This window comes from Azolla caroliniana, unplaced genomic scaffold (assembly GCF_043228905.1).
Source record: "Azolla caroliniana isolate FFs.n. ecotype wild unplaced genomic scaffold, voAzoCaro1.0.p SCAF_22, whole genome shotgun sequence".
NCBI classification, from domain to species: Eukaryota; Viridiplantae; Streptophyta; class Polypodiopsida; order Salviniales; family Salviniaceae; genus Azolla; species Azolla caroliniana.
The window spans coordinates 11,319,947-11,333,807 of NW_028230457.1; the positions used below are offsets into that span (position 1 = coordinate 11,319,947).

The 13,861-nt window shown below is 38.9% G+C and overlaps 1 protein-coding gene and 1 pseudogene across 1 annotated transcript; both read right to left on the reverse strand.

Annotated features, from left to right (window-relative positions):
- Positions 1-133: 133 nt before the first annotated feature.
- Positions 134-3,239, reverse strand: LOC147849995 (G-type lectin S-receptor-like serine/threonine-protein kinase SD2-5 pseudogene; annotated as a pseudogene).
- A 3,944-nt stretch (positions 3,240-7,183) lies between these two features.
- DER1 (DERLIN-1) lies at positions 7,184-12,831 on the reverse strand. The gene is made up of 7 exons (XM_087337191.1): positions 12,741-12,831; positions 12,209-12,344; positions 12,011-12,084; positions 8,307-8,400; positions 8,059-8,181; positions 7,811-7,971; positions 7,184-7,458 (listed from the first exon to the last, which is right to left on the reverse strand). Exons 1-7 carry the CDS (start codon positions 12,755-12,757, stop codon positions 7,341-7,343), a joined length of 723 nt encoding a protein of 240 aa, XP_087193317.1. The 5' UTR covers positions 12,758-12,831; the 3' UTR covers positions 7,184-7,340.
- Positions 12,832-13,861: the final 1,030 nt, after the last annotated feature.

Genomic DNA, 13,861 nt, shown 5'->3' on the forward strand with positions numbered 1-13,861 from the left:
TATTAGTGCCGGAGCAATACCCAAGTCTTGGTTAGTTGTGTTTCTTGTTGATCCGACAATGATCGTTAAAGCACTCAGACTCTTAATGCTAAGTAAGCATGTTGTTTACCAATCACAAGAAATATGACCAATGGTGGGCAATTATGTCCATTTGTACAACCAACAATATGGTCAATGGGCAATTTGTCTTCCCAAAAATCTGATACAACAATTGAACACTGAAGGAAAACTGAGATGTCTCACCAGATTTAGCTGCAGTTTCAAATGTGGTGATTTGTTTTCTGTTAAATATATCTTTGTCAATTACAAATGCACGAATAATTGTTCACAGCATTGCTACATTCAATTAGCAGATATGTTACAATATCAAAGAAGCTCGAAACCACGAACACAACCTTTAAATATAGTTTTTTTACAAGAGGATTTTTAACACTTAAATGACCAGTACTGGTGAGAGTAAATGGTCTAATTATCTTGCTTGTGATAGTTGGATAGCAGAGATCATGTTAGTGTGCCTATAAGTCTTATCAAAGTAAAATGAGTTTGATCTTGAACTCGAATGATGCATAACGGTGTTCATGGCCTCGACAAGGTGAGCATGCATTCTTGCGGCGAAGAGTGGGGAGAATGGGGGATTGGGAATCTCCATCTTCCTTTCCAACATCTCTACTACTGTTGCCATGGATGGCCTCGATGAGATCTCCTCTTGAATGCACCACAATGCAACTCTTACCAGTATACGAATCTCATCTTTCGGCACACTTCCCCTTAGCTTCTCATCAAGAAGTAGCTCAAGTTCATCCTTTTGCATTTGGTCGAATGCATACAAAGGAAAATAAGTCTCCTCTGATCTCTGGCCCCAAATGTTCCTACGACCGCTCACGATCTCAAGCAATACCATCCCAAAACTATACACATCACTCTTCTCCGAGATCGCCAGGTTCATCACCCACTCTGGTGCAAGGTACCCTCTCGTTCCTCTCATGGTCGTAAACACGTGATTTTGCTCTTGTTTATGTATGAGCTTGGCGAGACCAAAATCAGACACCTTGGCATTGTAATTCTCATCGAGGAGGATGTTCTCCGGCTTGATATCACAATGGATGATCTTCTCTCTGCAGTCGTCGTGCAGATACGCCAATCCCCGGGCCGTACCCAGGGCAATCCGGTACCTGGTCTGCCAGTCTAGTACAGGTTTCCATTTGATCTTGTCACTATCTTCGATGAAGAGACATTTATCGAGGGATCCATGAGGCATGAACTCATAAACCAAAAGGCGGTGAGGTCCTTCCATGCAGAACCCATGAAGTTTCACTAAATGGACATGGTTGATTTGTCCAATAATGCTGATCTCTGCTTGGAATTCCTTCTGGCCTTGACCGATGGCCTCTAGCCGTTTTACAGCTATTTTCGTTCCATCTGGCATCGTGCCTTCGTACACCGAACCGAATCCGCCTTCTCCAAGCTTTGTGTTGAACCCATTTGTGGCAATTTGAAGCTCTTTGAAGCTGAATCGGGTCGGCAAACCGGGGATTGATACCAAAAAGGAATTGTAGTCTGCCTTGGTATCGACATACAATTTTTTGCTGGATAAATTTATCTTCATCTTCCCCTTCAGGAACCAGAATGATAATCCGCACGCGGCAACAAAAATCAAACACACAATGCTGGCCATAATGATTGGAAGAGCAAAGGATGGAAAATCAGATGCTTGGGGACTACTAGCAGTCTTCTTATCAAGCACCTCAAGATCTGTCTTCATGTATAAAGTGTGGCCAAGTGTTCCAGTTCTTTGTACAGTTCCTAGCTCGGAGTGGTTAATGAGAAAGCAACCCGCGGAGTCATTGTAGAAGAAAAAGTAGCTACAAGAGCAATTTTGCAAGCATAGTTGCTTGCAATCATCAATCCCTCTGGACACTGTAACAGGCGTCTCATATCGATTCAAGAAATACTCGAGACCATCACCGACTTGATCGAACCTTACGCTCGCACTCGACACATTGGTGCAAGAATGGTGGGATAAACCAGTACAACCTCTAGTGATGTCTTCGGTATCAAGGGGTTGGAAGTTGTCAGGGCAGCTGCATTGCCCAGTGGAGCTACAAATACCACTGGTGCCACAATGTAGAGGGAGGTCGCACTCACCTTCTGGAGCAGCGAATTGTGTCGTCCACACATTAACCAAAGAGTACACCTCGATTTGCAAACTCCCATCATGTTTCAAATAAGCTCTACATATTGAAGCATTGCTGGTCCAAGTGATTGACGAAACCGGGGTGCCATCCTCATCCTTAACAAGGGTTAGCATGCCGGGACCGAGTAAAGCATGGCTGGATACTCCACTCCCAAGCTGCACATGCCGAGGATCGTGCGACATGCTCCAGTAAGGCAAAGATTGTGATGATAGCGATGTAACCGAAAGTTGTAGGTCTCCCTCTACGAGCGACAAGGAATAAGGCCCAGAAGAGAGATTTCTGTTGGACATACTACTACTCCTAAGGATCATACCAGCTCTAAAGGTCTGACCACAAAGGAGTGTATCTGTTGGGTGATCAAAGCTTTGCCACAATACAGTGCTATTGGACTCATCCAAGAGGACCAGATTGCCGGCGTCTCGGATCATCATCCTTTTTGCGCCTAGCCCGATGGTGTTGGTGGACCAATATATGGATGTGTTAGCGGAGGATCCATTGGCAGTGGGGGCATGAACAAGGGCAAGATTGCCATCGATGGAGAGCTGGAGCTGATCCGAGGAAGAGACAGGTGAATCGGGGTTTGCCGTCCATATGATTTGTTGAGACGGGGCATGAATGATGCAAAGGTAGACAATGTCTCCATCTCCATCTCCGCCTCCGCCTCTAGTAAATTGGGTGAAGAATGTGAGGGTGAACAACTGGTTCTGTGAGATTAGAAAAGTCCCTTGGGTATCCACATAGTTCATGGCTGATACTGCGAAAGGTGCTTCGAGTGTGGATATGGATGCCGCGGAGGTAAGTCGAATCATACCATGGGGGTTCAAACTCAAGCATGGGATTAGAACAAGAAATACAAGAAGGAACCCACCATGAAGGATTGTAGTAAGTCTACCAGAACTTGGAAGGGTTATCAAATCCATGAAATGATGATAGATGATATGTTGGTATGTAGTACTAGCAACAGCCATAGTAAGAGGAGAAGAAACCATGGATTGTTTGTCTCAAAGAACAGAGCATTTGCAATACCTTCATTCATTCATTCTTTATTCGTTATAGATTAATGAAATGGATCCTATAATGAAAGTCAAAAAGCCAATGTGATATGAACAAAATAGGAGTCAACTCTTTCTTTCATTCACTTACCCAAAATATGTATTCTATTGTTAGCCATTTGACTTTCGATCGACATATTCCTTTTCCACAAAAGAAATTAAAAAACAAAACAAATCGAACGATCCCAATGGAATCGTCACTCAGCCCTCGCAGCCTCAACTACACTCCCACAGATATTGACTGCATGACTTTGGCATACAACTTCCATTCAATTATATAACATACATATATATACAAGCCTCGTCTAACCCCTGATCAACACTCATAGCACATGCACATGTTACTATAATCTAACCAAATCTTGAGTGCGGTTTTTTGGAATCTCTTTGTTTCCCCTGGTCTTGGTGTAGTTCTCGGCATACAAGTCATCAACCTTTTTGTTTTCAAGACAAAACCCGTGTCCCCCATGTGGGAACTCCCCCTTAATCCTTCATATGCATAGGCTTGCCAAACCCATATTGAAAATAAGAAAAAAGAACATACTGTTTTCAATTTTTAGGTTGCCCTTCTTTTTCCCCAATCTCATTTGCATATCTATATTGGCATGGAAGCTGGGTTTTTTGTTTCTCAAGAAAGAAAACTAACCGTCTATGCGAGGCCCACGCTGGAAACCTAGTACCAAAACATCCCAAGACAGAAATACATTGAGATAAGACACACTCAACTTCCTAAGTGAAGAACATATCCTTTCTCTCATTTATGCTTATTTTTTGATAGATAGTGATATTGTTATAATAAAGACAAATCGAAATGACTAAACTTAATAAAGGTGGTTTCTATACATTTTAGCATTGCATAATCCAAAAGAAGCATAAGGTATTGACTTTTATGAAAATCTAAAAGATGTCATGTAACATGCCTTAAATACTTTTTTGGGTCATTCCATTAAGTTTTCATGTTTAGGCACTTTCTAATTGTTCTATACGGTTGGGTACTTCATAACATATTACTTTATTGTTTTAGATCGACAAAGTTGAACCTTCATCCTAGTGACACGGCCCCTTGACAACATGCACTACCATGCTCACATGACTATCTCAAGCTTGCATGTGCATGAAATAATTGTCTCATCATCCCTTTGTGAAATGTACGATGCCATTGTGTATAGAATCGCATGAAAAACATTGAGCTTCCATAAGAGAGACAGAGAGAGTACTAGCTAGGAAAGTTTATATATCATATTATCGCCAAAATTTGCTACAATGCCATGCCAACTTTTATTTTTTTGGCAAAAATGTTAGAATCTCTTCTTTTGTAAGCCAAGCATCATGGTTGGTTCCCATTACTGTCTATTCTTTTGCATTTCTTCTTCTTCTTTGGTTAATTCCATGCCCGTACTAATTAATTTGGAACCTAATCAAAATCAGCCTGTTTTGGATTTATTTGATGAAATAACAAAGGTTTTGATCAGTCCTTGAGCAATTAGTTCAATGATCAATTCTTGTAGACCACATCTTAGAAATTTCTTATTGTTTGATGAAACTTCTTCTTTTGGGAACAAAACATAAAATAATTGTGCATTCTCATAACATGCAATGCCTCCACTAGTAACATCCAACCGAACCTAAAAGTAAGCAATCTGCCTAAAGCAACCAGAAAACAAGTTTACATTGAAGACATCATTCTACCCTCAAATTAGGGACTTGATGCTTCTATGGCATGCCTTGACACGTAATGTCTTCTTTAATATAGATATGGCCTACACTCATGTCTAGAAAAAGATTAAGAGAGAAATGTCAAAAAACAAAATGCCACTTATGGGAACACTGAGACTTAAATCGTTACAAAAATGGTTTACTTTCATTAATTTATATACAATATGACAAGACGTCACACGTTTATGCACAATGTGACTATGTCACCTTTACGATTTATTGCTTTTCTAGTCCACAGATATCAAACTTCATTTTCAATGATGATTTGTTGGTGAAGTTAATATATTCAAGTTGATGAAAGAAATTCAATGTAGCCATGTAATCTTTCAATGAAGAAGTTACACCAAATATGCCTTTTCCCTCATCTCATGATCTATCTCTAAATTTACGATTAGTAAATGAGAAAAACATATGTATTTGTATTATTTTCCTCATTCACTAAATGACAATCAAAATTTCTCTTCACTAGTTCAAAATATGTTTTTATAAAGAGGGCAAAACGAACTTAAACATGTAGAAGGCTCTAATAAAAATTTCTAACAAATGTATGGGAGTTCTTTCTCATGATTTCACAACTTACCTTATCGGTAAAGAAAAGAGGGAAAAGGAAGACAAAAAAACGGAACATTGACATTACATAAATAAATCAATCCATCAAAACAAAGCCTAACCAAATGTAGACAAAAATTGAATAAAATGTTAGATTGTGATTCCCCCATTTTTATAAGAGATCCAAAGGAAAGTCTTTGAATTAAAATTAAGAAACCTCAAAATCACCCATCAAATCCAATTATGTTTATATTATTAAATTTTGCTACAATGTAATGTCAAAACCATGTTGTGAACAAAAAACTAAGGAAACAAATACACCATCATTATGTATGGCATGTTTGCACCCTTAACTGCACTCAAGAAGAGAGATGTTTCCGAGTAATTATGTTATCGAGAGATGTTTCCCAGATTTGATGTTATCAAGAGATGTTTCCCAAAATGATGTTATCGAGAGATGTTTCTGAGTAATGATGTTAATGCCAATTGCATTCAAGACTTCACAATGTTTTTAGTTTGTGAACATTGTGCTAAAACATATGGGGAAGCTGGTATCAGTAATTAACCATTTACCTAGCTTGCAACACACCAAGGACAGAAACAAAGCTGGTATCAGTAATTTGGCCCAAGGCTAAAAGCTTTTAAGGATGATGGCAATGGAGGGCAATCCACACCTGATAGATGCTCCGACATTGGCAACAAGTAGGAAAATTTTTATGTCTATGCCAAAACATCATGTCAAGAAATCTAAGACAAATGATTCACAAGTAAATCCCTGTTATGTAGGAAATGCAAGCAACGTAAGGTATCCTCAAGTTGAGGCCAATCCATTTCTATTAAGCTATGGAAAAATTAATGCTAGAGGGATCATAAATCCTAGCCTTGTTTATGATATGTCCTTTGAAGCTCATTATGCATTTCTTTTCAATGTTCATTATGATGAAACATTGATTGGAACGACGATGAATGGAGACTATCAAGTTCACATGTTTTAACTCCAAATACGGGCCATGGGTTTGTACAGACAGACTTCCGAAGTCGAGACGGAAACAGCCCAGATCGTACAATAAGGTCCTTAAGCAACAATCACTTAGTGGAAAAGGAAGTCTCAATTTGAGCCAAATTTCTTTCATCAGTTGATAACTTGCCCTCACTAGAGGTGATGGAAACAAAATTCCCATCCATGTGTTGACTACTCTAATCCTTGTAAGCTCAAAATCCATACTTTGATACACCATACACATCAATGTTTATGGCAATTTTTCTAAATCAAGTGAATGTATCACTTTTATATGTAATGTTGATCGATAATGCTCTTATGGATGCACCAACATGAAAGAAATTGTTAGTTCCAAACAAGGCACATTCACTTGATTGCAAACATAAAAAACCAATCAAATTTTCTTCTTTTTGTAATCAAAACAACATAAAAAACTCCTCAATCTTTTGCAAATCATTAGGTTGGGTGCATCTATGATCAGGATAGGCAGCATTTTCTCAATTTTTTAATGCTACATTCCCAGAGCCATTAAACATTCAAAAGGCTCTGAAAATTGTGACTTCTCAAAGAAATTTCTATTGCTAGAATATGTGCATTATAATACTAAATGACTAAAACATTTGCAAACTTGTTTTGTTTTCCACCCATATGTAACTTCTCATCAATCAAACACAAAAAGTGGAAACCAAGTTGTGATTTGACTCGCAAATTAATTTAAATTGGGTCTCAATGGCTCAGGACTGGGATCACCCATAATTACATTTGTGAAGTTCTCTTTAGTAGTGAGAGGATTTGATGGTCATCACTTCATACGGAAAACTAATACAATCACTGTAGTCGGTAACTCCTACCAGTAAAAGCAGTTCCTCTGTTTGCTGGCTGTTGAGTTGTTTGATGGTTGCCTACCTGAGGACGTACATTTAACCACCTTAGGACAAGCTTATGTCTGGGAATACAATTAAGGAATATCTTCCATTCCCTACATTTAAGGGATCATGAACGTCAATAAAATACACTACTCACATTTCCCAGATCTTCTAAAATGCCCCCTTTTTTTAATAGCCACTCCCTTTTGTTTTAAAAATTTCTCCAACATACCCATTCCGTTGTAGAATTCCATTAAACTACTCTATAAGTCATGCAATGCAATTTCAAGAAGCTGAAACATCCTCGTGTTTTTTGGCCCCAAAGGCATTTGGAGAATTGAAAAACAAAGGTGTATATCACAGCTTTTTACCTCCCAACTTCCGAGAACTAAAATCCAAGAACAAAACAAAAAGAAGGAAATCCAAGGATACACCCAAAGGGGAGTCTTCAAATAATTGCGTCCCCCATTGCGTGGATGTAGAACCGTCAGAAAGTGGTATAGATGTCCAACTATAATTCCCATCAAATCGGGCAGAATAGGTGAGCCAAATATGATGTTCATCCCTAACATAGCCCAAGGCAAGTAGAATCCCTGTAAATTAAAAGCACGACTTTATCAATTACTTCTAAAGCAACATTTTACCCCATTCAACGCATCTTATATTGCTAGAAAACAAACCTGTACAGAGAAAAGACCCATAATGTTCACACTAGTGCTTGCGAACTCTCTGCTCCACACATATAAGAGCATAAAAATTACGGAAGGACCCAGAAAAAAAAGGCGTAAAGGCAATCCGAATACCTTTATGAAACAAAATATTTTCCAATGAGATACAGGAATATGCTTTAGGATATTTCAATAAAATATGAGCATATGCTTCTACCCAAAACAAAACAAAGTTCAAGTAGGTATATGGATTATCTCACCACAAGAGAGAGCATTGAAAAAATGAACATCCAGAGAAAATCAGCTGTTCGTTGAACAAACGGTCCATTCTCAAGCTGCACTCCGTACCTCGCTCTGCATAAAATAGGAAATGCAGATTTAGAGTACAATGAGAAACGCAGAAATCGGCTCAGTACTGAGTCTTGATACAAGAAGTCGAACATATGTAATCAACAGACTCAAGGAATTTTAATAACAATTGGGCAACTATGAAAACTTTATTCCTATATTCCAAGGATGAGAAACATGTCATGCAGATTTTGTTTGGATTCTCTTCATTGATGGATTTCAAATACTAGCCTACAAAGCATGATTGCATTGGCATAGGGACCTGATCATGAGAGCATTTTTGGCTGAGAAAGTAAGCTTAAGGTTAAAGACACTAGAGATCTTGAGGTAGACATTGACAAAACCGAGCATTCACAGCAGCATTCAGTTCTGGGTTGTAAATAATAAATAAAAGCAAGCTCATGCAGTAAGAATAGAGTAACTTAAGAAGATTTGACCTAATAAAAATGAATCAACATCACACCTAAATTCAGTTTCCACTTTATAGTAAGCTATAGCAACACCAAATCAAACAGCACACCAGATGTAATTTCAGTGTACAGTCAAAGAAGAGAAAAACAACAAAACCTGCACATCACATTCGCCCACCCCACTTTGCCAGCAAGAACCTTCACAAGTTCAGTGGGTAACCAGGATGATGGCAAAAGTCTTTCCATAAGACATGAGCCACTATGTATTAGAGCTTTCTGCATGAAGACATATCCACAACTACCATGCCTCCACTTTCCTTCACGAATTTTTAGCATTATTCAACAGGGATAGTTGTGGGTGGAGATTTGGAATAAGTCAAATATGGATTTTGAGTTTTGGTAGAAACACAAAGCGTTACCGCAAAAGTGCCACAAGTGTGGTAGACGGGGATATATGGCCAGCAACTGCAATGTCAAAAGCTAAGAGTCAGAACCCTCTCATTCGGGGTCAGCCGAGAAGGCTTTCACACGTTCAACTTAAGATGAACGAGTGGAATTGAGGATAGTGAAAGAAACTAGTAGTGTTGAGTGAAAAGGCCTTGGGAATGAGTGCTCGTGTGTGGGTCACTGGTAGACTCCTTGCACTGAGATAAAAGACCAATTTGACCAATGATAAGATGATTGGCAAATGCTGAATATTGGCTATACCATAAGTTTTCTGGAAGTCAAGAGCAGAAATCCATCGCAGCACTAAACAACTACGTGAATATACAGAAAGAGAAGTGAACTTCTTTGTGTTGCATTCATTAGTTGGGAATGAGTGCAAGAGCGTATCTGATTCTAAGTTGTAGCATAGGCACTTTGGTCACTGAAAGAGAGATGATGATGGGGTGGTCAGATCCAAAATACAAAGGGAGTGGGTCGCTGTGTGAGGAGAGAGAAAGTAGAGAAGACAGTACATAAAATGGAGAGGAAACCCTAGCCGCTAAAGTCCCTATCTCATGATGAGAGGTTTGGGATAAGTAACCTTTAGGTCATTTTGGCATGTTCACAAATGGCCAATGATCAAAAGTTATAAAGATCATGTAAATGCCTATAACCCCCCAAATTGGGGCCAAAAATATAGTAAAGATGTGTCTAGAAAGCTCTCGAATGGAGCTTTCACATGGAAGGGTCAAAATATACAAAAAGGTGAGTCATTGGGACCTTTATCCCCAACAGGCACCTGAGTTTTTCAATATTGCAAAGTATGAGGATTGCCTGATCCACAATCAACATGAGAAGTCTATTCTGCAGGAGCCAAAGAGCGGAGCTAAGTCTCCTCTAGAGTTAGCCTGGGATGTCTTCCACAAAAAGATGGAAACAAATGCATAGGGAAGATCATGCTGCTTCATAGTCAAGGACATGGTTGAAACTCTTTGAAAGTTTAAACGATAGTTACAAATGGTGTGTGGATGGCAGATACATGGATGGGGACTATCATCTATGGGTGAGTGTGCTTTGCCATTTCAGAGAAGAAGATAGTTTTGTAGTTTGGCATCATTTCATTGAGGGATCGTGAAGCAACTGTAATGCATCCCATCTCATTCAAAAATTTGAAGTTGGTTGTAGATCCCCAAGTTTGGATGGCATGCATGTACACATAAGGATAAAATCATCATGACATATGGAAACCAAACCAATCCATGCCTCAGATTGCTCATACACTAAGGGTAAAACTAAAGTCTTTATGCTGCCGCATTAGTGGAATTGTTCATACATCACTACATTCCATGCAATATTGAGAAATCATGGTTGATCTTCAAAAATGCATTTGTGTGAAGCTACCGAACACATAGTGGGCATCTAAAAGCACCACCTCGTAACATATGGTTCAATGATGAAAGTAAAGCAGCTAAATACAAGTTCAAGACCATTCTCAACATGAGAAAACATGGGAAAAATGTAGCAAGGGAAAACCATATCCAGCAAAAGGAAAAAGCAAAGACAATATGAACTTCATAAAGCAGCACAAGATACATTATGTCTTCAAAAGGACCCAGCAGGGGCCTAGAGAGCTACCAAAAGAACAGCGCACGGAATTAAAGGGAGATTTCTCTTCAGCTTAAATCTTCACATATGTGGAGCCGTGAAGGACAAAAGACCAATGAACAACACGTTTCTCTTAGAGCACATGGAAGCTCAAAGAGGTAACAAAAAGCATGAAAAAAACTTCAAAATGCCATGGCTATAGATACACTTCATTCACATTAAAAAAATGTCAAAATGGTCTAATACACTTCATTCCAAAGGAAGTAGCACCAGTTTTACCTCAAGATCAAAACAATATTTAGATCACGACATCATACGTCAGAGGAAATAGAGATCAGATCACCAACATCACACAATCATGGTGAAACTTTCTATGGTTGAACTCTGAAGTTGGTACTTCTGAACATCAACTCAAGTGAATGGACTGAAAAACACATCTGTTTTCCGACCAAAAGACAGCAATATTGATCATCCGATTTGACTGCAGGTAATAATGGAAGAGAATCGACTTAAAGGAAAGCCAATATTTTGTTGCCTTATATATTTCCAGAAGTCTTTTGACAAAATTCTAAGGACAAATTTATGGGAAAGAACGGCAAAACCTCAAGTACAAACAAGGATGGCAATGGTGGCCCAGATATACAAGCAAATAATACAATTTGAAGACCAGATAAGGCGTTTCTAAGAGTTCCAGGGCATTATTGGAATGAGACAAGAATTCCTGTATCACCTACTACAGGCCGTCTATACATTGACCAACTAAAAGAGTTCATACAAGCAACTTTATAAGAACATGAGAAAGAATCACACTGGTGATTTCATGGAAACATTATCGCCTCTGATTTACAGAAACAATGTGGTGCTTCTCACATATTCTCAACTGAGACTGCAAAAGCTTTTAAATATCATACATACTTTCTGAGATTCGCCTAAATTTTGAGTGTCTCATGCATCCCAGTTTCTTTTTTATGACTTTTACATTTGCGCAACATTTCCGAATGTATACCTCGGATAAGAATATACTGAGATTGTACTAAGGAATCCTTAGCTCAGGCAATTCGCTTACAAAAACAAAGACTTCGTAGAATCTAAATCCATTCAAATTCTTTCTCACTCCATCCATTCTTTGAGATCACCCACAGGCATTTTAAAAAAGCAAACGACATTACACTTACATCATTATTAACCGAATTCCAAAAACCATTGAGAACTTCCCCAGGAAGAAAAAGTTTGTCAACAGTCTCCACACCTGTGGAATGCATGAAAAAGAACTAAAAATGCGTTTTTTTTAATATCACTTGTAAACAATGTTAATATATTAATATTTAAAATAGCAGTAAAATCTATAGTGTATTGGGAGATGGGGGCACAACCTGAAACCGATAGAAAACCTCTTCATAATCCAGATAGATGTGGTTTACATTTAGTAAGCCAATCTGGTAACCGACAGTCATCAAGAAACAGATTGTTCCAAAGGCCTTGCTCACAGGTGGTAACGATTTGTAGTAACTGAAGAGAATTCAAAAAATAAATAAATAAAAAAGATATGGAAAGTGAGCTTAAACATGGAATGCATTCTGTTTTATATCTACTGTATATTAAGCATGACATTTTTTTTTCCATATACGCAGCTATTCTGTATACGCCCCCATGCCAACAATTGTGCACATTCATAACCAAACATCTTTGCAGATCACATTATGGTATAAACGTGCGTACCTAACTATGCATGTATGTGTGTATGTAGGTATCTATCTATCTATCTATCTATCTATGAAATCATTGAGAGAGAAAGAGAGAAAGGAAAGAAAGCAAGCAATTAGGAACAGAATGAATTCTGTTTTTATTTATAATTTTGGAAGGATGAGAGAAAAAGAAGGGGGGGGGGGGGGGGGGTAAGCTTACTCTGCAGGGGAAGACATCGCTCGGAGTGGGAGGAACTGAGAGAAGAGGTCGGATCGAAGCTCGACAGGGATGGCGATTGGGCGAAAGAAGAAGAAGAAGAAGATCCGTCGATGCAGCAGCAGAAACAGCAGGAAGCAGGGGAAGCAGAGGAAGCAGGGGGGGACCCTTTTCCTCCCTTTTCAACCGTCCGATCTATCGCCCATCATCAACGGTTCAGATTGATTCTGATGCTTTCCTTCACTTCTTTCTTTCTCTCTTTCTTTCTTCTCTTTTTTGTTTGTGTCTCGAGTTCGAATCAAAGTGATGCTCCTGCTGCTCCTCTTCCTTGATGGGAATATGAGACTAAATCAGGATGATTAAAACTTCAAACACTAATTAACACTAGATGAAACCACCAGACGGAAATGAGTGTACACCAAAAATTTTAACATGGAAAACCCAAAATAGGGAAAAACCACAGGAACTGTAGGTTCCAAACAACTTCACTATATCTTTGAGTACAATGGAATACGACCTCACTAGAGGAGTGTATCTACCTCAAGGCAATGACCTTGGTTACAACCTTCACCCAATCGGGTGGATAGAATAACAAATATTACAAACTAAGTACGACCTCTCTACGTTTTGACTAGAGAAATGTCCTAGCCTCAAGGCAATAGCCTTGGCTACAATCTTCACCCAATTGGGTGGATACAACAACAATAAGCACAAGGAATGTGCTAGCCTCAAGGCAACAACCTTGGCTACAATCGTCACCTGATCAGGTGGATAAACCAACAACAATAAGCACAAGGAATGTGCTAGTCTCTCTACGTTTTTGTCTAGAGGAAATATATTAGCTTCAAGGCAACAACCTTTGCTACTATCCTCACCCGATTGGGTGGATAAACCAAGCAAATAACCTTATTATTCTTCACCCAACTAGGTGGATAGAAAAACTAGCAAAATAGGAAACAAGAAAACAACACGAAACAAAATAACCTGATGCGAGTAGACAGGAGAGGTGTTGCACAGTTGTGGTTCTCTGTCAGCATGACCAACTCCTCACAGGTCTCTGTCTCCTCACTCTTTCATTCTCTGTTTTCTTCTCTATTTTCTGTTTTTTCTCTTTGTTTCTGCTT

What these genes read in the sequence shown, in the direction of transcription:
- DER1 (XM_087337191.1), bottom strand. An exon ending in GGAATTCGGTTAATAATGAT is followed by an intron (nt 8,401 to 12,010) that starts GTAAGTGTAATG and finishes TATTTTATGCAG; the next exon opens with AGCGAGGTACGGAGTGCAGC. An exon ending in TTTCAATGCTCTCTCTTGTG is followed by an intron (nt 8,182 to 8,306) that starts GTGAGATAATCC and finishes TGTTTCATAAAG; the next exon opens with GTATTCGGATTGCCTTTACG.